A 26,716-nucleotide genomic window follows, 5' to 3' on the forward strand; every position below is an offset into this window, starting at 1 on the left:
GAAACTCTTCAGTAATATCTTCTTCTCTTGTGTTGCACAGAAGAAAGAAAGTCACACAGTTTAGTCATTTTAAACCTTTTCATTTTGGGGTGAAATATCACTTTACATGTTCTTAGAAGAATTTAATTTTACTGGCCATCATTCATTCACTCATAATAGTTGAGGTTAAAAAGAAGAAGAAGAAGAAGAAGAAGGTGTGGGTGGTGTATATGGTAAATACTGATCATTTGAAATTAAAAGCTTTTCTATCTTATGCCCAAAGGCACTGTGGAAACCCCTGGTGAGCTCATTTTGAACACGTCAGAAGAATAAATCAGGTCCACTCATGCCACGGTTGAGGGATTTATGCCAGTCTACATAAAATGTGGTCAGAAACGTGTACGACCTGCATCAAAGAGGCACATGTGTGCCACGCAACATCAGTACCAGCCGAGTGGGCGGCCAGACGACTTTATAGTCTGGAAGAGACTCATAGTGAGAGGTCAGGGGTCAGGCTTCAGGAAGTCATCTGTTTCTGTGTCTTTGAGGTCAGGCTGGGTCCTCCCCGTCTTCTTCTGAGGAAAGACTCTGTCTGCTCGCACACACATCTGCCTTTTAGGAGAATCTTCTCCTTTTGTTACAGCCAGGTTAAACCTTCAAGATGGTCTTGTTGACACGATGATGAACAAGAAAGAGTGATAAAGAGACTCGTAGATGTCACAAATCATCACACAGAAACACTTACACACTCCGTTAATCAAGGACTAGAGATGTAGTCCCGTAATCTTTATATCAAAAAGATCACTAGTTAACATGAACTAAAGTCCGTGTCAAGCTTTACTAATACACTATTGAGCTTATCAACATTAGTTAATGCACTGTGAATTAATGTGAAGTAACAATGAAAGACTGTAACTGACATGAACAGAGATGAATGAACACTGTAAGAAATGTATTGTTGGTGTTAGGTAATGCATCAAGGAATGGGAACTGGTTGTGAAGTGTTACTGCTGAATTAGCTGGAGGTCAGATTCTGTCCCATATAGTCAAAGCACAAAACAGTTTAGAGAGATGCGTATTACAGGCTGCGCCCTGTTATCAGGTTTAGAGAAGTGTTATCATTCGTAGAATTGGCATTGGGAATCTTGGAAGGAAACAGAAGTGGTTTCTGCGGTAGTCTGAACCTGAATGCAGACGAGCAGGTTCTTCTTGTACACACTTCTAACGTCCTCTGGCTCCGGTAAAACAATTAAAACACCACACACGAGACGAAACGCTAGGAGGAGAGCCTTCAGACTGAGCTCTGGTCGTCTGAATGTTTAAACTGAACCTTTTTATTTTGGGGGATCTTTCTTGCTGGTCTCTGTGAAAACGTTGTTGCCTCATTCTTTTTCGACTTGGCGTTTATGTGATGTTCTTAGGAAATATCAGTGAAAAACATTCGAGTCCTGTTGCAATAGTGTCCCTGTGGAAAGGATTTCACATAACAGAGCGTTGCTTGATCTCCTGAAGTCTCAGAAACACTGGCTCACAGTCACAGAGGAACACTTCTCACCTTTAACATCAGCAGGCCGGTTATTAACATATTAGTGCAGTTCTTCAAGTCGATGTTTAGTTTTGAGTTTAGTCTGATCTTCTAATATATAGATTGACTTGTGGTTTCAACCAAAATATCTCTAGGTTTTCAACCACTTGAGTCAAAGGACTAGGACAGTTTGTCTCATTAAACTATATTTCGGACAATGCTACGATATCTTTGGCCAACTGGAGCAAACAATGTTTACCACATTTCAAAACGGGCATGTTATGAACGGAAACTTTGTCTTTTACTAAGAATAGACAGTCCTACAGCTCGCCGGATCGAGAAAAGCTCTTGACCCTAATGACAGAAGGGACATCGGGTCAATGGTGGGAGTAAGGATGTGTCAGAGCTGATGGGGTTTATGTGAATCATTCCAGGTATTTCACTGAATACTTCATTAGTCGTGTTTAGCGTGCATTGAACGCTGCTGTTCCAGTCCGGTGATTTGTGGGTGGGAAAACTTTAGATTTAAACCCCTTTTAATCGGTGTCAGTGACAGGTTTTATCCTCACCTCCTCTCACGTCTTGTTCTGGAGGAAGAAATATTGAAAAATTGCAAAATTTCCTCTGTGTGGTTTTACACAACCAGAGACCTTGATTATGTAAAATTTAGCACAGGGTCGATTAAAGAGACCAAGCCAGTTTATTATTGATGGGTTAACCATGTTAGACTTCGGTTTATTATCAACTACAATCTTTTTTCTGTGGCTTCTATATATAACACATCTAACTCTCTCTGAAGAGCCTGCGTCTGTAAAAATATTCAGATTTCTGAGGTTTCATAACCTCATTTGTGTCCTCTGTTTGGAGGCACGCTGTAAACCGTGGACTTTACTAGCAGGTGACTGTAGACGGAGCACGTGTGCGATTCGGAGGATCCAGCAAACCACATCTGTGCTGTTAAACACAGCCAAATAAAGACCAACAAAAGAGGAACGCACGAGGTGTGACATCACACTACAACTGCTGTCCAGAATTCATATTCTTGCATCATATCATAGTAAAGATATATCTATAAATATTTGAATTTTAGAGGCAGCATTCGTTATTTCTGGAAGGAAGAACAGAGAAGACAGTAAGCTCAGCACAAACGCACGCTTTTCACGAGCTGTTTGGCTTTTAGTCATCACCACAGTTGAGCAGAGAAGCTTTTAAAGGACTTCAGAGGAGTTGATCTGAAAATGACTGAAGCTGTCAGACTCGTGGACTCACTTTTCTACTATGTCTTACTCATTGTTTCTATAGATTACATTTGGACAGTCGAAAGTAATTTAACACTGAAAAGCTTTCACACATTGATCATCCTCACTTCTCAAATGTGTTAACAGCCACACTGATGTACTGATATAGTTTATACTTCATCAGTGACTCTATTATGATTTCTATAGCTTCATTTACACCTGATAGAATCGGTTAAGTGCTGATAGCAGGCAGCTAGCCGTTGTGTAGTCTTCGCACCAGCACAGTCTGTACAGTGTGAATGTGTTGTTCACACTGTGAGTGTTTTACACCAGGAGCGGAGCTCGTCTTCACGTGGACTCGATGTCTGTGGGGTTTTGACACGTTATCAAGTGTAGCTCGTGCTGTCCGAGGCCTTTGGCCTGATTTCATTTCTTTACATTCTCTCAGATGGCATTCAGAGGTTTCGCACACGTTCATATCCTATTAAAGTGTGCATTTGTAATTCTGTGAAACCATTGCCAGATCTAGCCAGAATTGTTCATTTCGTTAAAATAAATTAATAAAAAGTACTTAATTAGTTTGTGATTTTACAGTAGTACCCCTACAGTAAAAGATGCATCTAAAGACATATTTCGACCTGATTTAACCCATAAAACTGAGTTTGGTTGCTATACACTGATGTATATAGCTCGGTTCAGTGATGCTAAATAATATTTTAACTTAAAACTTGATGCTTGAATATTGTGTGTGTGTGTGTGTGTGTGTGTGTGTGTGTGTGTGTGTGTGTGTGTGTGTGTGTGTGTGCGTGCGTGCGTGTGTGTGTGTGTATTAACTGTATTAATTATGAGAATTTACCATGGTAATCAAAGTAATTTTACTTAGAGCTTCTTCCTTATCAGTTACTTGACTAAAAGTTATTAGCAGATTTTATTTTATTTTATTTGTGATGTTTTATTTGAACATTGTCCAGCTCCAGCGCTGAGGCTTAAAGCGTAAAAACATGTTATCATAACAATCGCAGATATATCACTTCACATATTAAATCAAGCATACTTAGCACACCTAATAAAATATGTGTTTGCATTTTAATTCATAACTGTAATTGTTTGCTCTGTAAAAACAGAATATATAAGTTACATTTAAATATTTAAAGAGAAAACACTTTGTTTTAATGTGTCCTTCTCACATATCTTGCATCTGTTTACTATATTAATAATGGTAAATAATTACAAGAAACTAAGGTGAAACCAAAAATCTCAAAATTACACTGCAATAAGAACACATTAAAAGAAAGATATAATTGAGACCAAAATGTCACACTTTTAATAATTACTGTAGTAAAGGGTAACCTGCATCTGTCTAAGCCTAAAGTGCTATTTCTACTTGCTTTAACCCAGTAAAGGTTTTGTTGGTGTAAATGAGGCATTTAGGTTAATTCTGTGATATTAAATAGGTTTTAGCGTTATAGGTCAGCATGTTTTCAGTTCTCCGCAGAAGGGAGGGTTGTCTCTGGCCTCACTCTGGTCTGTGTTCGGCAGATATGGTGGACACGCAGACGTTTGCCTGGCCCATGGGATTCGGCCTGAGCGCTCTGGAGCTGGACGAACTGGACAACAGCTCACACTCCACGGACATGAAGCCCGTCTCCACGCTGGACTACAGCTCCATCTCCAGCATGGAGTATGATCCGAGCCCGGCGCAGAGCGAGACGCCGCACATGATGGACCTGACACACATGTACAGCTTCAGAGCGCAGGAGAACTACAGCATCTACACCAGCCAGGAGAACAGCTACAGACCACACAGTACGCCTCACTAACACTCTCATCATTTAATCAGGCTTTCATTTTGGGAGAATATTCCTTCAACTGTGTCATGTAGGCTCTGCAAACAAGTAGCAGTCTAATGAAGCACAGTACTGTAGGTTTGCAGGAGTTTCTCCAGTGTCTCGAGACACAGTTCTTCTGGATCGAGTCTGTCTCAGTGTGTTCGGTTTCTTCATGTGACTCCAGACTGATGATGATGATCAGATCACATCTCACAAACTCTCACTGCATTATTAAGATTAATGGTCAAATGAAGGTTTGGAAATGTAAACTGATATCTACTACTGACACACAACAGCAAAAGATAGACATATCTGACGTAAAATCATTTTTATCTAGTGCTCTGATCATTTTAGGCCTCCCTGTATTTAGCTTGAGCTCTTGATCTAAATCTGCTCCCTGTGATCTGTTTCCAGATTCAATCAAACTTGAGCCCGAGTCTCCTCCTCAGTTGGAGAACAGTGTGTTGTTTTCGAGAGCTCATGAGGACGCGTCCAGCTCGGCGCTGAACATCGAGTGTCGTGTGTGTGGAGACAAGGCCTCGGGCTTCCATTACGGCGTTCACGCCTGCGAGGGCTGCAAGGTACAGAACGCCCCAAACCCTGCCCTGATCACACGCATTTAATTACTTGTTTTATTTAGTTTTTATACAGTGACACATGTAAATACAGTGTGTGTGTGTGTGTATTCTGACAGGCTGATATCATGGACAGTATAGTGGGTTTCAAATATATGAACATTTTTTCATACCTTTTTAGAATTTAATACTTAATAAATAAGCTTTATTAAACAGAAATAATTATTAGCAATTAATTACTGAAATATATCACACTAAAATATTTTTACATTTAAAAAAATATTTTGAAAATGGTAAAAATGGTATTTTGACATGTTTCTTTTTTGCTTCAATAACATTGCAGTCGACCTGTTTGTGACCTGACCATCTACAAAAAGTCACATTATCAATGTCTTTCTTCTACTTACATTTGACTAGTCACCTAGAAACATGCACTGTGTGTGTGTGTGTGTGTGTGTGTGTGTGTGTGTGTGTGTGTGTGTGTGTGTGTGTGAGTGTGTGTGTGCGTGTGTGTGTGTGTGTGTGTGTGTGCGCGTGTGCGTGCGTGTGTGTGTGTGTGTGCGTGTGTGTGTGTGTGTGTGTGTGTGTGTGTGTGTGTGTGTGCGTGTGTGTGTGTGTGTGTGTGTGTGTGTGTGTGTGTGTGTGTGTGTGTGAGTGTGTGTGTGCGTGTGCGTGCGTGTGTGTGTGTGTGTGTGTGTGTGCGTGTGTGTGTGTGTGAGTGTGTGTGTGCGTGCGTGTGAGTGTGTGTGTGCGTGCGTGTGTGTGTGTGTGTGTGTGTGTGCGTGTGTGTGTGTGTGTATATATATATATAATTACATTTTTTTGACATAATGTTTTTTTTTTCACATTCCTCACAACACATAATCCGTTTGTTTTGAGATTTGAACCCCATGTTCAAACAAGTTTCCCACGAGTTTCATGTAAACCCCATTATGTATTTGAAAGTGTGATGTTGGTGTCCTGACCGAATCACACAACGCTCTGGTCCTTTAGAAGATGATTGAAATCATTAGCTGATTAGAAGATTTCTGAACGGGATTTTTCAACTCAAGCGCTACACAGCAGAAATCTAATATGCAGTCACATGTTGCTTGTCATAGATTGGCTGGTTAGCTCAGAGATTTAATTCTAGTTTTATACTTGTATCCTAAGCATTTCCATGCACAGTGAAGTCTTTTCTAGGGTTCAAACTCACCACTTTTCACTTTTCAGCTCAGATCTTAACCCAACACACACACACACACACACACACACACACACACATTTGACAGCCGGGAGCTTTGAATACAGTTCCCCGAACACACCGTGCTCTTCCAGTCATTCTGCTAAATTTATCACGGTGACCACCGAACCGTTCTCAGACATGCAGATCAGTCTGAAAATGTCCTACCTGATACATCTGAACCTGTCTGTCACTTCAACCACAAACCCTCGGCAAGTTTCCACCGTGGCAGAAATATGTATGGGCAGAAAGATATGTCTCAATAAGTATAATCATCTGAGTGGGTGACCAGACATCTCAGGTGCTCATTTCCACACACTCAACATGAGCCTTTGATGATGCACCTCACAGAGGCGTCAAAGCAGCTCCACACTCACACTTAGCACTTTTATTTTATACACAACACATGTACACCCCATTTATCATTTATGAAAAGTGAAGACGTGAAAAATTGGCCTCCGAGGATCCTTTAAAAAAAGATGCAAATCCTGTGGTTGACCACATCCTGCTCGAGGTGCTGCATTCTCTGAAAAATGAAAGGACTTCGCCAGAAACGTTTTGTGCGTGTTTGTGTGAAAAACACATTTCGGAATGTGCTACATTTGGGATGTTCCTAATAGTGCTTCACTATAAATGTGTGACACCGCAAGAGAAACTTGCTAAATGCGGGTATTCTTCCATCGTCCCGTCACTTACCAATGCTTAAAGCTGAATTCAGCCAACCAGGTTTACTCATTTACTGTTTAACAATACAAAGCCACGGTGTTACACCTTACTAAATATATTTTTGGCCTGCAATGTTTCTAAATTTAAAAATGGGCTGATCAAGAGGCAGAGTAAATGCACGAAAAACATCCTCTTTTAAAAGCCTCTTTCCTGTGTATAGGTCTCACATCAGTATGTATTTTTTAGCTACTAAAAATACTGCATGGAGCCGGCCTTTGACTACACCAGTATATGAAAATGTCTGCCAAAAATAGATTCGGTCAACGTCTTTTTGCACCCTGTATTGTTTCCACTCTGAGGGAAATCTTCTGCTTTCTCTTTTCTAAATGATGGTTTAGAAGCGTGTTCGTCGAGGTCCAACCGTGTGAGCTTTCGTAATATTTGCGCTGGCCTTCTCTATTAATGACCTCGTGTCAAGACAAAGACTTACAGCGATTGTTTTGTGGCCAAAGTCTAACGCAGGCAGCTCTTGTCTGTCTTAATGATGTATTATTTAGATAAAAGCGCGCTATCATGAGAGCTCAGGTTATCTTCGAGTGTGTAATGACTCGAGTGGCATGTCGTTCAGAAATCTCTGAAAGGGCCTGTGGTTTGGTTTTGGATTAAAGCATAACTAACTCACCAGATAGGATTTAAAACACAGGAACACTCAGCATATTTTCTTCTTGTGCACTATCCATATTCCGTGTGATTCCAGTGGTTTTATAAATGCTTGACTGTGGAAATGAACGTGTGTTTGTTACTTTAGGAGATATTGGCTGATTTGAGCCTCAGAAAACTATTTTATTTGTGTATCCTGATGCACTCAGCTTGATATAAAAATATATATTTTTTTTTTGACTTCATCAAATTAAGTTTATCCTAACAAAACCTAACAGAAGAAATGTTGAATAATGTAAATGGATCTGAAGATTTCAAGCTTCACGAAGAAGCAACAGCACCGCACAGAGTTAGTGTAATTAGCCTTGATATGTGTATTTTCTGAAGAAAATGTGAGCGGTGCTTGTCCTGGCAAAACTCTTATATTAGGCACTTATAGTAAATTTAATCGTTTTAGCATCATGTTAACAGCATATTAGTTTTGTTAGCATTATGCTAACAATATGCCAGTAGGTTGTTTGCAGTCACGTGATTCTGATGACGTGTGAAATGCAGCTGGAGGGCCAGAAGTGATCTTTCTCCATAGGAATCTAGCAGAAACTCAAAATGCCTGTGTTTTGTGTTGTTTATGCATGCTCAAATCAGCAAAAACGAGAAACCACGTGGATCTTTTATTGTATATGGCTTCATTAAAGGGTCATATGATGCTGCTAAAAAGAACATAATTTGTGCATTTGGTGTAAGGAAACGTGTTTATGCGGTTTAGGTTAAAAAACACATTATTTTCCACATAATGTACATTATTGTTTCTCTTCTATGCCCCGCCTTCTGAAACACATCGATTTTTACAAAGCTCATCGATCTGAAAAGCAAGGAGTGCTCTGATTGGCCAGCGATCCAGTGCATTGTGATTGGCTGAATACCTGAAGCGTGTGACGTAAATGTTACGCCCCTCTCCCCAGCGAGTAGATGCTGTGCAGGTAAACCTCACTCCTGTAAGGGAAGCAGGTCAATTTAGCTCAAAGGGAATCATTTAAGATTTTAAAGGGAATTTGAACAGAATCACTGTTTCACGGCTGATCACTGAGACGCCCTGCGATTCACTGAACGAGCCGTTTAACATCAAATCTGCACTGGATATTAATATCCAAAGTATAGTGAAAACACTATCAATTAGCACAGTAACCAGATCGGCAGTTTAAGACATTAACTTGTAAGCAGAAAACACAAGATACTTCTCTTTTCAATATGAATAAGGCTTTATTAGATAAATCTAAGACATATAAACTAATCTAACACATAAACGCACGCACGCACACATTCACACAAGTTGCAGGAAGATCGAAAGTTAGGGAAAGATGAGTTTAAGAGAATGGAAATGTGGAATCCCAAGTTTACAGCAATACGTTAAATTGCATAGACATGAACAACCATCAATCACTTAATTAACCCTCGCATTGAGTTCCTCAATGAGGTTAAAATTAGATTAGATACACCAGTATAGATCAGTCTGGAGGTACTTGCATTGCCTGTGTAAAGGGGGTTCCCTTTGTTGTCGTTGAAAGGGTGTTTCTGATGTCGCTGATTGGCTGGAAGTTCAGTAGTCGCTGAAGTAACGTCTTGGGAAGCCTGTGGTTGGGCGTTGGTTGAAGATGCGGAGTTGTGTGGCTGGAGTTGAACGGGCACTCGAGGTCAGACTCTGAGACATGGCATTACAAAACTTAACTCAGAACACAAAACTCTCAAACGGAAAAGAAACTAAAGTAAAAGAACAGAAGTAAAGTTTGACGAGACTAGCTCAGTAGCAGCAGGCGTGCAGGCCAAAGCACGCTGGAACAGCGCTCAAAGAACGCTAACAGTGATGACTAAAAGCATGGCTAAAAGCTAAAGCTAGGTAGCAAAGCTAAAAGCAAACATGACTAATAGCAAAAGCTAAGAAGCAAAGCTAGAAGCTAAAAGCAGGATTTGATGGTGTCCTGAGTATTTAAAATGGTCTTTTGGCCACACCTCAAATGTTGTCTTGACCAATCAGATATCGTCTTTGCTCGGGGTATCATAAATAATGTTATCTTATCAAGCATGTGGTCCGAATATTCCCGCTCTTCCAGGGTCTAATTTTGGACATGATTCCTATAACAAGAATATGATACATTTGACAAATAACTGATGGTCATGACTGTTTCAAGCAAGCAGATTCAAACACATACATACTAAACATGAATATGAATCCTTAAGCTATCCCATAGTTATTAAAAGACATACACAATAAGTGATTATAACGTGATAGTTAAATGTGTGGGTTACATATAAATGAATATGGAGTAAAGTGATGGACTGATATTCATTTATAAGTCATTTTGAGTTAATTTGGGTCCATCTATATCTAGAAAAGACAGTTTCTGTGCCATTCTCTGACATAAAGATTTCTGTGGAGACCAGAGGTTCAAAGGTCCCTTTAAGAATTTCAGTCTGGTTCTGGTAGGTGGGGGGGGAGTCAATCAAAGGATCTTGTGTATTACTCTCATGGGTTTACATGTGATGTCCGGCGTTGCATCTCAATTACTTGCCCCAAATTTGACAATCTCTTCTCCGAATTGAAATTGTCAATAATTGTTCTAATGGTGTTAATTAGAAGCTGTTCTGTGAAAGAGTTGGTTGGTTGGTTATCTTGCTTCTGACTTGTGGCACGGAATGATTTACAACCTGTTGCCTTCCTGAGGAATTTGGCTCATGTTTCAACCACAGTCCTGATCGACTCTTTAATTTGTCTAATTCGGGTCAGATACGCTACACTCCCCTGATCTCAAGTCGTTTAGCCTCTTTGTTAGTGCATCCGCCTCCGATGCCGGAGATCTGTGTTGGATTCACATGATCCCTGCACCGTGTTCAATGCTACAGACTGTGAGTCAGAAGTGTCAGACTGAACTTGCAAAGTTGGAATTGCCCCACTTTATAGAAACAGACACCGGCATTGTAGTCTTGTCTCCCAGGATCAAGAAACTCTGTCTGAACTGTTCTGGAACAGTGTTGTAAATACATCCTAATCACTGATTTCTAGTTGTGTCCTCTTTAGGAAGACCAAACAAAGTATTTTTTGCTCTCACATCTTCCCGCACAGTGACTTAGAGATCTGGTGTGTTTAATCAAGCCGTTTCAGGAGAGAGTGGATGACTCTTAACTTTAATAAAGAATATATTTTTGGGTTTGAGATAGGGCTGTAGTACTCGAGTCCAGTCTTGGACTTGAGTCCGGACTCGAGACATTTTTCTGTCGTCTCGGACTTGTCTCGGACTCGTTGCATTTGCACTCGGACTTGTCTCGGACTTGGCCATTGGACTCGCCAAGTGTTCTAGCTGGTCTCGACCGAGTCCAGCAAAACAATAAAATAAAAAATTTCTCCTTGAAAACAAAACCAGATTTGCATGATATCGCGACTGAAAACATGTGAAAAAAAGCTAGGCGTGCAGCTTTCTCCTTTTTTCCAAAGCACTCTGTAGCCTGCGCCTGCGCTCCAGTGGCGTCTGCTGTTGCTAGGCAACCATGACCCTCTCTCCATGAAGACGCAGAAGTTTCAGCAAAAAATAAATGGATTTCCAGCACTAAAAATCCCTTGCAGTAGTTCTGCTAATAGATTCATTTAAAAAAATGGCTATGCTTGTACAGCTATGATCATCTGTTTCTCCATCTTGGCTTAGTTTTCAGTATTGTTCCGGGAAAGGATGTGCATGACCAGCAGTGCACTTGCTGCGACCTGAAAAGTTTAGATGTTTCTAATTTAATTTTCTACCTGTCAGATTGTGTTTTATTTATGTCTACACCTAGATAGCCTTAAACATAACCCTTTACAATAATGAAATAATAATTAATGTTGTACAGTATAGGGGTTGCAACTTGCAAGACTACTGATTTCTACTAGTCGATTTTTTTATTAATTAATGCTTGAGTTACTCGACTGCTTGTGGTTCATGGTATTGTAAAGGAAAACACATTTGTTTTTTTTTTATCCAAAAACGCTTATTAATGTATAGCCTTATGCAACAATTACATATGTAAATTTTAAAAACTTTATAATTAAGACATTACATATTTAAATGTTCATATAACAGCCAGTATTTGTATCTGTAACAATCACAACATTTTTCGTATCTGCATTCGGATACAACATCGTACAGTTACTTGATAAGACCGTTATGACTTTTTATCTTTTTATTCGTAGTTATCACTGAACAAGTATGTCGTGTTAGACTAAAATAATTATTAATTTCTAAAATAATATTTATCATGCAAACAGAGAGATGTCATGATAAACGTTTAGTGACCATCTGAACACGACTGAATCCATTCAATTCAATAACATTTTCATTACATTAACTCTTTAAGCGAGTCTATAATGTTTAGTGAACTTCACTAAACAGATGTGTGTGTGCCGTGCAAAACAGCAAAAGATAAAGATGCAAACATGTAGGCCAAGTAGACAATGTATCCGTATCTAAGCTGATTATAAGCCTACTCTTGAGAGAGAACTGGTTTTTGAGAGACTGAGACGCGTGACACGGCTGTTTGATTGGTGAGCGCGCGCTGTGTTTATTCATTCACTCGTATCATATCGTAGCCTAAGCTTTAAATCATTGCCTTTTAAATATATACAAATACTATAACATGTATGATGTATTATTATAGGTAAAATTACTCTTGCAACGCTCTGACTTCTGAGAGATGAACAGAGAGGCGACAACAATGCAGTGTTTGATTTGCGCTCTTTTTGCTCATAAAGTTTACATTGATTCACTTCACACTCATGACTTTAAAGTCAGGCACAACCCTAATTATTATATTACATATTTTATTTTTACACGCAACATAGATAAGGTCATAGAAAGTAACAGCTACACGCAATATTATTGTCACGGAGACGAACCCCGTGATTCCCTCTGCTGGCCAAACGCCATCGCATGTTAATCCCCATCTCGCTTTCCCGGAGAAGTTCAACGGTGACGCCAGCAAATGTAAGGGATTTCTACTACAATGCTCATTGTTTGTTGAACAGCAGCCCACGCTGTATACCACTGATACTGGGAAGATCGCTTTTGTTTGTTCTCTTCTGACTGAGAAAGCACTGATTATGCTTTACAATTTCGCAAGCTGGCAGCACAGACACATTAGGTGAGTGACACATTAAAAGTACTCTTTCGCAAGGGTCTGAATTTTGATCTTCAAACTGAGCTTGCATGCAGGGCAGAGATTTAAACAGCTTCATCAAGCTCACCATTTCCATTGACAATCTGCAACGTGTCCGACGATCCAGGTCACGCCGCACGGTTAACCCATTCTTCATGCCACCTAATGAACTAAATGAACCCATGCAGATTAATGCTTACCATCTGTCTGTTGAAGAAAGAGATCGACGCATTTCCAATCGGCTATGCATGTACTGTGGTTTACCTGGCCATCAACGAAACAACTGCCCCACTCGTGCATCTACTTCCTCACAATGTTCGGTGAGTACTCCTCTCACCTCCATTTGTGATATACAGTGTGTAACCATTCCAGTCGAATTATGGATAGACGACAAACAAGCTACAACCACTGCATTACTCGACTCTGGGGCTGCTGGTAATTTCATTTCTGAAGAATTTGCTAAGAAATATGACATTCAACTGATTTCATGCTCTACCTCTCTCTCAGTGGAGACAATAGATGGTCGACCGCTGGGTTCTGGATCCATCACTTACCTCACTTACAAACTATTGATGGCGGCTGGTTTAATTCACAAAGAGAGGATTCAATTCTGCATTCTACCTACATCTCACACTCCCGTGATTCTGGGATTACCCTGGTTACGTCTGCACGATCCACAAATTTCCTGGAAAGAGGGTCAAATTGTAAAATGGAGCAATCGTTTTCAACAGAACTGTCTTTCTCCGGTCAATCCCATTCCTGTCTGTTCCGTGTCACTCACTCCAGCGCAAGAGTTCATTCCCGACCTTCCAGAGGAGTATGCTGATCTAACAGAGGCGTTCAGTAAGGAACAGGCCAACATCTTACCTCCTCACCGTAAATATGACTGTGCCATCGATCTACTGCCCGAGCATTCTCCTCCAAAGGGCCGCATCTTCCCATTGTCTCAACCTGAATCCGAAGCCATGAAGGATTACATCAGTGAAGAACTCAAAAAGGGTTTCATTAGACCATCTACATCCCCTGCTTCATCTGGGTTCTTTTTCATGAAGAAGAAGGATGGTGGTCTCCGTCTTTGCATTGACTATCGTGGATTAAACGAGATAACTGTTCAGTTCAGATATCCACTCCCGTTGGTTCCTTCAGCTCTTGAACAGCTTCGTACTGTCCAGTACTACACCAAGCTAGATTTGAGGTGTGCATACAATTTCATTCGCATTAGAGAGGGAGATGAATGGAAGACAGCCTTCTTCACAACCACTGAGCACTACGAATGTCTCGTTATGCCGTTCGGACTGGTCAGTAGTCCGTCTGTGTTCCAGTCATTCATAAACAAAGTCTTCAGAGACATGTTGAACAAATCTGTGATCATTTATATCGATGATATACTAATCTACTCCAACACACTTCAAGAACATGTACAACACGTCAGAGCAGTTCTCCAACGTCTCATCAAGTACCAATTATACGCCAAAGCTGAAAAAATGTGAGTTCCACATAACCTCCACCACATTCTTGGGGTACATTATCAGTCCCTGAGGGGTGGCCATGGACGAGAAGAAGGTCAACGCCGTTCTTAACTGGCCTGAACCCACAACCATCAAAGAATATCAACGATTTCTAGGATTCGCTAACTTCTAAAGAAGATTCATCAGAAACTTCAGTACTGTTGTTGCTCCACTCACTTCAATGGTCAAAAAAGGAACTCATCGACTACAATGGTCCGAACCCACTCATGAAGCGTTTCAAACATTGAAACAACGATTCAGCAACGCACCCATCCTCTGCCACCCTGACCCCTCATTACCTTTTGTTGTGGAGGTTGACGCTTCCAACACTGGTATCGGAGCTATCCTGTCCCAACGTCCAGACCCAGCTGCTAAGCTTCGTCCCTGTGCCTTTTACTCAAGAAAACTCAACTCAGCAGAGCGCAATTACAGTGTCGGGGACCGGGAACTCCTTGCCATGAAGGCAGCCTTCGAGGAGTGGAGGCACTGGCTAGAGGGCTCCACTCATCCGTTTACAATACTGACAGACCATAAGAACTTGGAATATCTACGCACCGCCAAACGCCTTAACCCTCGCCAAGCTAGATGGTCCTTGTTCTTTACCCGATTCCACTTCTCTGTGACTTATCGACCAGGTTCCAAGAACACCAAGGCGGATGCCCTCTCACGTCAGTTCGAGGAGGAAGACATCCCAAGAGATCCAGAACCCATTCTACCTTTTTATGTAGTCGTTGCCTCCATTCAATGGGACATTATGACCCTGCTTCAGCAGTACAGAGAACAAAACGAAACCCCAGCAACCTGTCCAGCCGACAAAATCTTCGTCCCTGAACATCTCCGAGATCAAGTCATCAGTCAAGTTCACTGCCATCCATCATCCGGACACCCAGGTATAACAGCAACCATCCATCAACTGGAGAACCGCTTCTGGTGGGAATCATTACACAAAGACACAACCAATTACATACATCAATGCAACAACTGTAACATAAACAAATCATCCAAACAATCACCCGCCGCTCTCCTTCAACCACTTCCCACTCCACACCGACCATGGTCTCACATTGCCATAGACTTCATTACGGATCTTCCCAATTCACAAGGCCACACTACCATACTTACCATCATCGACCGATTTTCCAAGGCTTGCAAACTCATTCCACTACCCAAACTACCCACAGCTCTCCAGACTGCAGAACATCTTTGCAATTGGGTCTTTCTGTTATATGGTTTACCCGAAGACATCGTGTCAGACCGAGGACCTCAATTCAACCTTCAATTATGGTCAGCTTTCTTCAAAGCCCTGAACGTCAATGTCAGCTCTGTTTATCATCCCTGGATGACTCGCATTGAGTAGGTTTGGAATCAGGCTCATGTTCACCTTCAACACGCTGATCGAAGGCAAAGAGAGCGAGCGGACAGCAGAAGGCGCCCAGGTCCCAACTACCAGCCGGGTCAATGGGTGTGGCTGTCGACACGGGATCTCCGTCTCCAACTCTCATGCCGCAAACTGAGTCCAAGGTACGTGGGTCCATTCCAAATCACCAGACAAATAACTCCAGTTTCCTTCCGTTTAGCACTTCCTAACACATACCGTATTTCTCCTACTTTTCATGTGTCCTTGCTCAAGCCCGCTGCTGGTCCCAGAGACGAGGGAGAGGGGAGGTCCCGTGAACAGGCCCCTCAACCCATCACCATTGGGGGGCGAGGAGGCTTACCAAGTCCAGGAATTACTCGATTCCAGACGCCGGGGAAGAATACTGCAGTACCTGGTCGACTGGGAGGGGTACAGTCGAGAGGAACGCTCTTGGATAGACTCTGAAGATATTCTAGATCCCAATCTCATCGAGGAATTTCATCGTTAAAATCCCGAAAGACTGGCCCCTCGACCACGTGGTAGACCCCGACATCGCATGCCTCCTCGCACCAGGAGTCGCTCACCTTTATACTGACACACACGCATCCACCCACTCATTTACACTGACTACACTACATTACCCTTAAGCCCCGTCCTTGGACTCTGATCACTGTCACAGCTGCAACCCATCAGGACTGGTGTTTATAAACTGGACTGTCACATCAGTTCAATACGAAGTCTTTATTTTCTGTGTCTGTCATTTCTCAGCGTTATTACCCGGTTTTGTTTTCCTGTTGCTGATCTTGTCTGTTATCGTTTACGGACTTCCGCTGCCTACCTACCGACCCTTGCTTGTTTATTGGACATTGATTCTCTGCCTGTGACCCTGACATTTTGCCTGTCCCATCTTTACATCTCTGCTCGTCCTACATTGTTGAAACTGCTGTTACTAACCATTGCCTGTACGACTACGAGTTTCTTAATAAAGCCTGCACATGGATCTCACTTCGAGTTCTGGTACATTACAATTGTAATCCTAAAATTCACGTCGTACTTGCAAACTCTTTGTATGCAGTATGGTTAATGCATGCTGGAGTAGTTGATTGTTTCCGGCAGCGCAGAGTAGTCTATGCAAGCACTAGTACAGCATGACAAAAATTTCGCTGTATTCATGTGCGCATGCCCAGTAGAGCCAAACATATCCCTTTTAGCCTTGTCGCGCATTTGTCATATCCCGAGCTTTGCATGTGTGTGTGCGCTGCGCCAAGGCATCAGTCATTTTAATTTTTGACCACAGACATAATGTCAGCAAAAGCAGCATTATAAAGTAAATAAAATGTAAATAAAGTACATAAAAATAATTTGACCTTACAGCTCCAAACTCTGTTCTAGAGGGCCAGTGTCCTTTATAGTTTAGCTCCCAGGGTCGGACTGGGGGTAAAACCAGTACTCATTACCAGGGCCCCAAAGGAAGAGAGGGCCCTTGAAAAGTATGAATCTGAAATATATTTTATTTTACCTGGATATTTTCATGGGTGGGGGGCATGGGGGCCCATCAGGGCTGCCTAGAGCCCAGGATCTTGTGTAACGCCCCTGTTAGCTTCAACCCTAATTATACACACTTGAACCATCTAATCAAGCTCTTACTAGACACACTGGAAGCTTCCAGATAGGAATCAGAATCAGAATCAGAATCAGAAAGAGCTTTATTGCCAAGTATGCTTGCGCATACAAGGAATTTGTTTTAGTGACATAAGCTTCCAGTAAACAGACACACAACAACACACAGAAAAAAAAAAAAAAAAAAAAAAAAAAAAAAAAAAAAAAAAAAATTACGGGAGAATTACAAATTGGCAAATAAATAAGTGTATAAACAATTGTGCTATAAATGATAATGGAATAGGATCGAGTGAGATGCAGGAATGTTCTAGGATGGAGGGGTAACAAATAAATATAAGGATATTGCACATTTTTGCATAAGCATAAGTTTAAGTGGGAAACATTTAACTGTTCATGAGGTAGATTGCCTGGGGGAAGAAACTATTCTTGTGCCTTGCTGTTCTTGTATTTGCGGCTCTGAGGCGCCGGCCAGATGGCAAAAGTTCAAAGATGGGGTGACTTGGATGTGAGGGATCCAGAGTGATTTTCTGAGTCCTTTTCCTCACTCTGGATGTGTACAGTTCTTGGAGGGTGGGCAGGGGAGCACCAATAATCCTTTCAGCAGTCCGAACAGTTCTCTGTAGTCTTCTGATATCTGATTTTGTAGCTGAACCAAACCAGACAGTAATTGAAGTACACAGGACTGACTCAATGACGGCTGAGTAGAACTGTTTCAGCAGCTCCTGTGGCAGGTTAAACTTCCTCAGCTGGCGAAGGAAGTACAACCTTTGTTGGGCTTTTTTCACAATGGAGCCAATGTGATTGTCCCACTTCAGGTCCTGAGAGATGGTGGTTCCCAGGAATCTGAATGACTCCACTGCAGCCACAGTGCTGTTCATGATGGTGAGTGGGGAAAGTGCAGGGGGGTTTCTCCTAAAGTCCACAGTCATCTCCACTGTTTTGAGCGTGTTCAGCTCCAGGTTGTTAAGACTGCACCAGACAGCCAGCTGCTCAACCTCCTGTCTGTAAGCAGACTCGTCACCGTCCTGGATGAGGCCGATGACTGTAGTGTCGTCTGCAAACTTCAGGAGCTTGACAGAGGGGTCTTTAGAGGTGCAGTCGTTGGTGTACAGGGAGAAGAGCAGAGGGGAGAGAACACATCCCTGAGGGGCACCAGTGTTGGTGGAGCAGCTGTTTGACATGAATTTCCCCAGTCTCACTAACTGTTGCCTATCTGTCAGAAAGCTGGTGATCCACTGACAGATAGAGCTAGGAACAGAGAGCTGGGTCAGTTTGGTCTGGAGGGTTGTTGGGATGATGGTGTTGAAAGCCGAACTAAAGTCCACAAACAGGATCCTCACATAAGTCCCTGTTTTGTCCAGATGTTGCAGGATGAAGTGCAATGCCATGTTGATTGCATCATCCACGGACCTGTTTGCTCGGTACGCAAACTGCAGGGGGTCCAGTAAGGGTCCAGTGATGTCCTTCAGATAAGCCAGAACCAGTTTTTCAAACGACTTCATGACGACAGACGTTAGAGCCACAGGTCTGTAGTCGTTAAGTCCTGTTATCTTGGGTTTCTTTGGAATGGGGATTATGGTGGAGCGTTTGAAGCAGGAAGGCACTTCACACAACTCCAGAGATCTGTTGAAGATCTGTGAAAAGATGGGGGCCAGCTGGTCAGCACAGATTTTCAGACAGGCTGGTGTAACGCCATCTGGGCCTGGTGCTTTTCTTCTTTTGTTTTTCTTGAAGACCTGGCGCACATCATCTTCACAGATTTGAAGAGCAGGAGGTATGGAGAGGGGGATTGCAGGAGGTGTTAATGGTTGTGCAGGGAGATGGTCAGAGTGGGTGTTGGGGGTTTCAAATCTACAATAAAACTCATTCAGGTCGTTAGCAAGTCGTTGATTAGCCTCAGTGCAAGGGGATGGTGTCTTGTAGTTTGTGATGGCTCTCAGTCCTCTCCAAACTGAAGTAGAGTCGTTGGAAGTAAACTGGTCTTCCAACTTTTTAGCATAGGTCTTTTTAGCCGCTCTAATCTCTTTGTTCAGTGTGTTCCTGGCCTGATTGTACAAGACCCTGTCCCCATTTCTGTAGGCATCCTCTTTGGCCTGACGAAGGTGTCTGAGTTTTACTGTAAACCATGGCTTATCATTGTTGAATGTTAAATAAGTCCTGGTAGGAATGCATATATCCTCACAGAAACTAATATAGGATGTTACAGTCTCTGTGAGTTCGTCCAGATCGGTGGTAGCAGCTTCAAAAACGCTCCAGTCTGTGATGTCAAAACAAGATTGTAAATCCTGCTCTGTTTCGCTGGTCCATCTCTTCACAGTCTTTACTACAGGTTTAGCAGATTTAAGTTTCTGCTTGTAGGTCGGTATAAGATGAACCAGACAGTGATCAGAACGTCCCAAAGCTGCTCGTGGAACAGAGTGATATGCATCCTTTATTGTGGTGTAACAGTGATCCAGTATATTACTGTCTCTGGTGGGACAGGTAACATGCTGTCTGTATTTTGGCAGTTCACGGGAGAGATTGGCTTTATTAAAGTCCCCAAGAATGATTAAAACAGAGTCCGGGTGTTGTTGTTCTGTGTCTGTGATCTGATCAGCGAGTTTCTGTAAAGCTGAGCTCACATGTGCTTGAGGTGGAATGTAAACACTGACCAGAATGAGCGAGTGAAACTCCCGCGGCGAATAGAACGGCTTGCAGTTGATAAACTGCGTTTCTAGATCAGGACAGCACATCTTCTTTAACACAGTTACATCTGTACACCACCGTTCATTGATGTAAAAGCATGTCCCGCCGCCGCGCGATTTCCCCGTTGATTCTGCGTCGCGATCCGCTCTAAACAGCTGAAAGCCCGGCAGATGGAGCGCGCTGTCCGGTATGGCGTCATTCAGCCAGGTTTCCGTGAAACACAGAGCAGCAGAGTGAGAGAAATCCTTATTTGTCCGAGAGAGCAGAAGGAGTTCGTCCGTTTTGTTGGGTAGAGAGCGGAGATTTGCGAGATGGATGCTAGGCAACGGCGTTCGAAATCCGCGCTTCCTGAGTCTGACGAGCGCTCCCGCTCGCTTTCCCCGTCTGCGCGTCCTGAAGCGCTTGATCAGCGCCGCTGCTCCTCCGATAACAATGTTCAGTAAAACGTCTGTATAATAGAAATCCGGAAAAATATCATGTGGTGTGTTCTGCCGAATGTTCAGCAGTTCATCCCTGGTGAAACTGATCGTGTTTGTTAAACAAAAAACAGGAAAAACGAACAAAAACAGTACAAACACTGGAGAGCCAAGCACTGAAGCAGCCATGTGCGGCGCCATCTTGGATTGATTCCAAGATGTGTGTTAAGGCCAGTTGGAGCTAAACTTTTCAGGGCATTGGCCATCCAGGATCTAGTTTGGAGACCCCTGTCCTACAGAGTTGTTACTTTGCACATGCTTTTTGATCATTACAAATATTTATTTAAAATTATTTTCTTTGAATAGGAGATATGCTGTATCTCGCATCACATATATTATCAGTAGTCAAGTATGTGGTCTTGAAGAGGATCCTTTTTTTTCTCATTTGGACTCGGTCTTGACTTGAACTCGAACCTCTTTGGACTTGGACTTGACTCGGTCTCGACTTGTCCTTGACTTGGACTCGACAAAGCAGGAACTTAAACTAGAGACTACAGCTCTAGTTTGAGACTTAACAGATCTTCTTTATACACTAAGAGCTTGTAACTCTCCAAAGAGAAAGGAACAATTGAAATTGTAACATATGACCCCTTTTAAGAAGCATCTCTTTCTTACCTTTTTATAATCTGAAGAACCTTCTTTCACCACAAAGAACATTTTGTGAAACAAAAAAGGTTCTTCAGATGTTACAAGGTCTTTATGGAACAATTTAGACAAAAAAAGGTTATCCTATGGCATTGTGAAGCACCTTTATTTTCAGAAGTGTAAGGGGGGAAAAACTAGAAATTGACTGAAAAATGCTGGAAAAAGTGTCTTGTAAACCTGTGTCTGAGTTGGATCATGCTTGTGTTTGCAACTAGTTAGTATATGATATAATAATATATTAAAACATTAATAAACATATAAATAGATTTGGCTGCCAGCTCTCACACATTCAGCACGAGACAGTCAGAATTCACTCAATGCTAAACACCACACTGTACTATCATAATACGCCTGATCGCTTATGAAAGTCATAGCACACCTTTCAATAATTTGCCTGATTTGAGGCTCTTTCATGGGTCTGTGACAAACAGTGTAGGATGAGTTATGTGACAAATTAGTATAAGTATATGAGATGGATAAGTATGTTGCCTTTGGCAAGCAACACTAATAAAAGTCTTCTGAAGTCATACAGAAACTTTCTTTGAGGAACAGTTATAAATTTGTGTTGCACATCTTCCTCAGCATTCAAGTCATATGGTCTAGGTTTTACCAAAGTCACCAGAGGAAAAAATAGAGCTGGAAAGTCGTCTGACCTAATTGCATTTACAGTTTGCATGATTTATTGTTTAAATAAATAATACAAGGTGATTTACTAAGGTTTGCATTAGTCAATTTACTAGTATTTGCACCATTATTTAACACCCCAGAAAACATGTCTTAACCCATTTTAGCTAATTTTCACTGTTTCTTTAAAAGTTTTTATAGATCAAGATAGGACTGTGCAATTAATTGAAAAACTGTTTCAATTTCAATTTCCGCCTTCAATGATTATGAAAATACAATAATGGAGATAAAACAATTATTGCACCCCGTTCCGCCCCTTTCCAGCGGTGTGCTTTCGGTCCTCCATATAACATAATTTCATCAGTTAAATCATGTAACATGACTTTTGCAAATTGTAACTTCATTTAAAGTTGATTAGATTCATTTATGTTTTAAAGGTGTGAAACTTGCTGAGAACTTGCTGTTTCCCAGGAGGATTTATATGCACTCGAACACACCGAACACGGACATAAAAGTCACAAAATGTGAGCCTAAATGGTCAAATACAATCAAACATGTATTAAAATGTGGCACTTAGTGATTATTCACATAAACCCTTGTTGGTTATGTAATAAATTAACTTAAAGAGTTGAAAATAAAATACGTAACAGTAAATTAGCTCCGTTCAGCTCTTAAAGTGACAGCAGTCTAATATTCCTGCTGTTGACTGTGTAGTTTATATTAACCAAACAACACAAGACAAATTCAAAATCACACACCGCTCTTGAGAGGAGGAGTTTTGTAGCAAATGAAGTTTAATTCTTACAGTGAAGATGTTGTTTTATTTTACATTAGATTATTCATTTATGTTGATCGCTATATTTTAAATAAATCATTCCTTTAAAGTTTTAGTCATAAGGCACACTCGTAATCTTGTTAAATAATCGTGATTACAATATTGACCAAAATAACTGTGAATCTGATTTTTGTCATAATCGAGTAGCCCTAGAGCGAGAGCTTCAGTCCCAGTTTGAATGTAAAAGAGCGGCTGGTATGTTTCTCTAAATGCTTCCTTTTGAGGCGTAAGAAGGTTTTCACTTGGAAGGTGAATAAACGATGGCAGAATTTCCATTTGGGCTCAACTTTTCCTCTGACTAATGAAACAGGCTTTACTAAAAATGACAGCGTTGTAATCGCTAGCCGCATCTGTCCAGCGTTCAGCCGCAGCTCTATTGTGCTTCTTGACAATGAGCTGAATAGATCAGATATGTTTTTTAAAGAATTCTGACAAGGCATCAGGAAAGCCTTTTCCCCTTCCTTCCTAACAGCATTCCTTTTCTTTTTGGCAGGGATTCTTCCGCAGGACCATTCGTCTGAAGCTGGTCTATGACCACTGCGACCTGCACTGCCGCATCCACAAGAAGAGTCGCAACAAGTGCCAATACTGCCGCTTTCAGAAGTGCCTGATGGTGGGCATGTCACACAACGGTGAGCTGAGCATGAACCGCGCTCGTGAGAAACACCCTGGCGTTTCAGAGAACTGGTTTCTGTTTGAACCACTCGAAGCAGACTCTTTCAATGCTACGCTCTGAGACAACTGCACTGTGCCTCGGTGCCTTGTTGTTTCCTTTGTGTGGTCTCCTGCTGCAACGTGTGTGTGTGTGTGTGTGTGTGTGTGTGTGTGTGTGTGTGTGTGTGTGTGTGTGTGTGTGTGTGTGTGTGTGAGTGTGTGTGTGTGTGTGCGCTTGTGTGCGCTTGTGTGTGTGTGTGTGTGTGTGTGAGTGTGTGCGCTTTGTGTGTGTGAGTGTGAGTGTGTGTGTGTGTGTGTGTGTGTGTGAGTGTGTGCGCTTGTGTGCGCTAGTGTGTGTGTGTGTGTGTGTGTGTGTGTGTGTGTGTGTGTGTGTGTGAGTGTGTGCGCGTGTGTGTGTGTGTGTGTGTGTGTGTGAGTGTGTGCGCGTGTGTGTGTGTGTGTGTGTGTGAGTGTGTGCGCTTGTGTGCGCTTGTGTGTGTGTTTGTGTGTGTGTGTGAGTGTGTGCGCTTGTGTGTGTGTGTGAGTGTGTGCGCTTGTGCGCGCTTGTGTGTGTGTGTGTTTATGTGTCTGTCTGTGTGTGTGTGTGTGTGTGTGTGTGTGTGTGTGTGTGTGTGAGTGTGTGCGCTTGTGTGCGCTTGTGTGTGTGTGTTTGTGTGTGTGTGTGTGAGTGTGTGCGCTTGTGTGCGCTTGTGTGTGTGTGTGTGTTTGTGTGTGTGTGTGTGTGTGCACGCTTGTGTGCGCTTGTGTGTGTGTGTGCGTGTGTGTGTGTGTGTGTGTGTGTGTGTGACACCTTATTTACCACCCTGCGACCGCACGAGTCCTGCTTAAACACCTCAGCCTGGATCTGTCTGTCTATTATTCAGTTTTTGTTTGTTTTTTAATTCTTAATATCCTTGTTCTTCTCCGTTTAGTTAAAAGTACTTTTTTCCCAGTTTTTATTTTTATTTTTATAAAGTCTTTCATAAAAGAGAATAATATAAAGACAATCCCTATATTTGTTTAAATGTACAGTTTTAGTTTGGTAGCCTGTTTTTCTTTTCATATCTTTTTTTTATAATTATTTGTTTTGTTTTGTTTATTTTTTTATGTTTTCATTTTCTCCTTAATCACACCTTTAGTTTTAAGCATTTCTGTTACAGATTCTTTTCTTAAAGGTTCTTATAAAATTAGATTAAAAAAATAAGAAAATCCATGTTTATATATATATATATATATATATATATATTAGTTTAAATGTACAGTTTGCAGTGTTTTGTATGTAATGTTTTAGTTTGCTTGCTTGTTTGTTTTTCTCTTTTATTCGTTTGTTTGTCGTTTCTTCAACATTTTGTAGTTGTCATGTTTACATCTATGGGTTTAGTTTGCTTGTTTGTTTTTCTTTTATTTAATTCTAATTAATTCTTTAATTTCTTTTTTTCCATTTATTTTAAGCATTTATTACTCATTCTTGTCCTAAAGGCTCTTATTAACCACCAAATCAAATCATGATAATTATTTATATTTATGTTTACATGCATGGTTTTGTTTTACTTCTCCTTTTCTTCTTTATTTCCCCTCCCCTTTAATTCTTTCATTTCCTCTTTTCCATTCTGTTGAACGCTCTTGTTCCGGACTCTTTCCCCGCAGGCTCGTGCACACAGACAGAATTACGCTGTGTTTAGGCGTCTCTGAGTGTATTGTGGTTGATTGCAGGTGTGCACCGAGAGGTCAGTCAGGGCTAGTGTTATCAGCGTTCCCATTGGCTTGCTCTCTTCTCCCTCCTCCTCTCTCTCTCTCTCTCTCTGGAGTGGTTGGGGTTTGGCTGTCTGTCTCTTTTATCAATGATTCATGAGAGCGTGGACAAACATGCTGTGTCACTCGCTCTGGCCTCTGGCCAAGATTACAGCAGGAGAAAGATAGTTGGCATGCACTAGTTTACAGAAGGTGTGATAGTAATACACACGTCATAGCAATCAGCAAGTCAGGGCATATACATGAAAGAAACCGTTTACTTCCCACATTAGGAATATTAGATAACCGTTCTTGGCTGCGTGGGTTACAAACGCTCTCCAGCCCCCAAGACAAATAATGTAATCATTCCTGATCAAAGGTGAAGAAATGTTTTCATGTGTGAAGAAATGAATACAGAATTTAATTTCTTACATTAGATTGAGGGCACTTCTTCACGTTTCCTGTCTAACTTGCCTGAAACCATGCCAAGGTTTATCGGAAGACACTTAAAAATGTAGATTTCAGCAGTTGCTAAAGTCTCAGAGAGCTCAGATTCAGCTCATTTTCAGCTTGGTGCGCAGAATGGTTAGATGGTTTTGGGCTGGTTATGTCTTTGTTTCTGTTGTCTTTGATCACGTCGGCTGTCCTAGATTCAATGGAAATAGTCACAGATTTCACAAAGTTGAGATTTTAGTGCACAGATTCATTTGTTATTAGGATCAGGCCTGTCATGTGATCATTACAACTTTTCCATGCATATCGTAATGAGTAACTAATAATGATAACATATTTTACAGGAAAAGTTCACTTGTAAATACAATTCTGCCACACTGTTATTCCAAACACAGATGCCTTTATTTTTTTATTTCCCTGAAACAGAAAAGGATGCTTTTTAAAGAAGACTGCCATTGTGCATTTATATTATACACTGAAAAATGTAAAACAACAATATTTGAAGTGCATTTTTATCAGATCAAATGTTTAAACCTGTTTTCTTCAGTTTGTCTAAAAGCAAAATAACACTTCCCATGGAAAATAATAATATAATAAAATTGTTATTAGTCATTACATGACAAAACATATGATATATATATATATATATATGTACAGTACAGTACAGACCAAAAGTTTGGAAACATTACTATTTTTAATGTTTTTGAAAGAAGTTTCTTCTGCTCATCAAGCCTGCATTTAATTGATCAAAAATACAGAATATTGTAACAGTCATATTGTGAAATATTATTACAACTTAAAATAATAGTTTTCTATTTGAATATACTAAAATAATTTATTCCTGTGATGCAAAGCTGAATTTTCAGCATCATTCCTCCAGCTTCAGTGTCACATGTAACATCAGTCGATCACATGATCATTTAGAAATCATTCTAATATTCTGATTTATTATGAGTGTTGGAAACAGTTCTGCTGTCTCATATATTTGATCAATAAAAGGTTAAAAAGAACTGCATTTATTCAATTTATTCAATTTAACACATCCTTGCTGAATAAAACTATTGATTTTATTTAAAAAAAGAAAAAAAAATTACTGACCCCAAATTACTGACCAGTAGTGTATATTGTTATTACAAAATATATTTTAAAAACATAGCTTAGTTTTTTTTTATTTTTTTTTACTTTTTATTCATCAAAGTATCCTAAAAACGTATCACATGTTCTGAAAAATATTAAGCAGCAGAACTGTTTCCAAC

At 41.0% G+C, this 26,716-nt stretch overlaps 1 protein-coding gene across 2 annotated transcripts in view; it reads left to right on the plus strand.

The window, feature by feature from the left end:
- Positions 1–26,716, plus strand: part of LOC132126299 (peroxisome proliferator-activated receptor gamma-like) — a 55,766-nt gene that overhangs the window by 6,523 nt on the left and 22,527 nt on the right. For both annotated transcript variants that reach the window (XM_059537479.1, XM_059537478.1), the window contains exons 2-4: positions 4,282–4,548; positions 4,986–5,152; positions 23,116–23,254. In XM_059537479.1, the coding sequence (XP_059393462.1) occupies positions 4,284–4,548; positions 4,986–5,152; positions 23,116–23,254 (571 nt within the window). In that variant the 5' untranslated portion in view covers positions 4,282–4,283. The remainder of the gene's footprint in view (positions 1–4,281; positions 4,549–4,985; positions 5,153–23,115; positions 23,255–26,716) is intronic.

This window comes from Carassius carassius, chromosome 44 (assembly GCF_963082965.1).
Source record: "Carassius carassius chromosome 44, fCarCar2.1, whole genome shotgun sequence".
Lineage (NCBI taxonomy): Eukaryota > Metazoa > Chordata > Actinopteri > Cypriniformes > Cyprinidae > Carassius > Carassius carassius.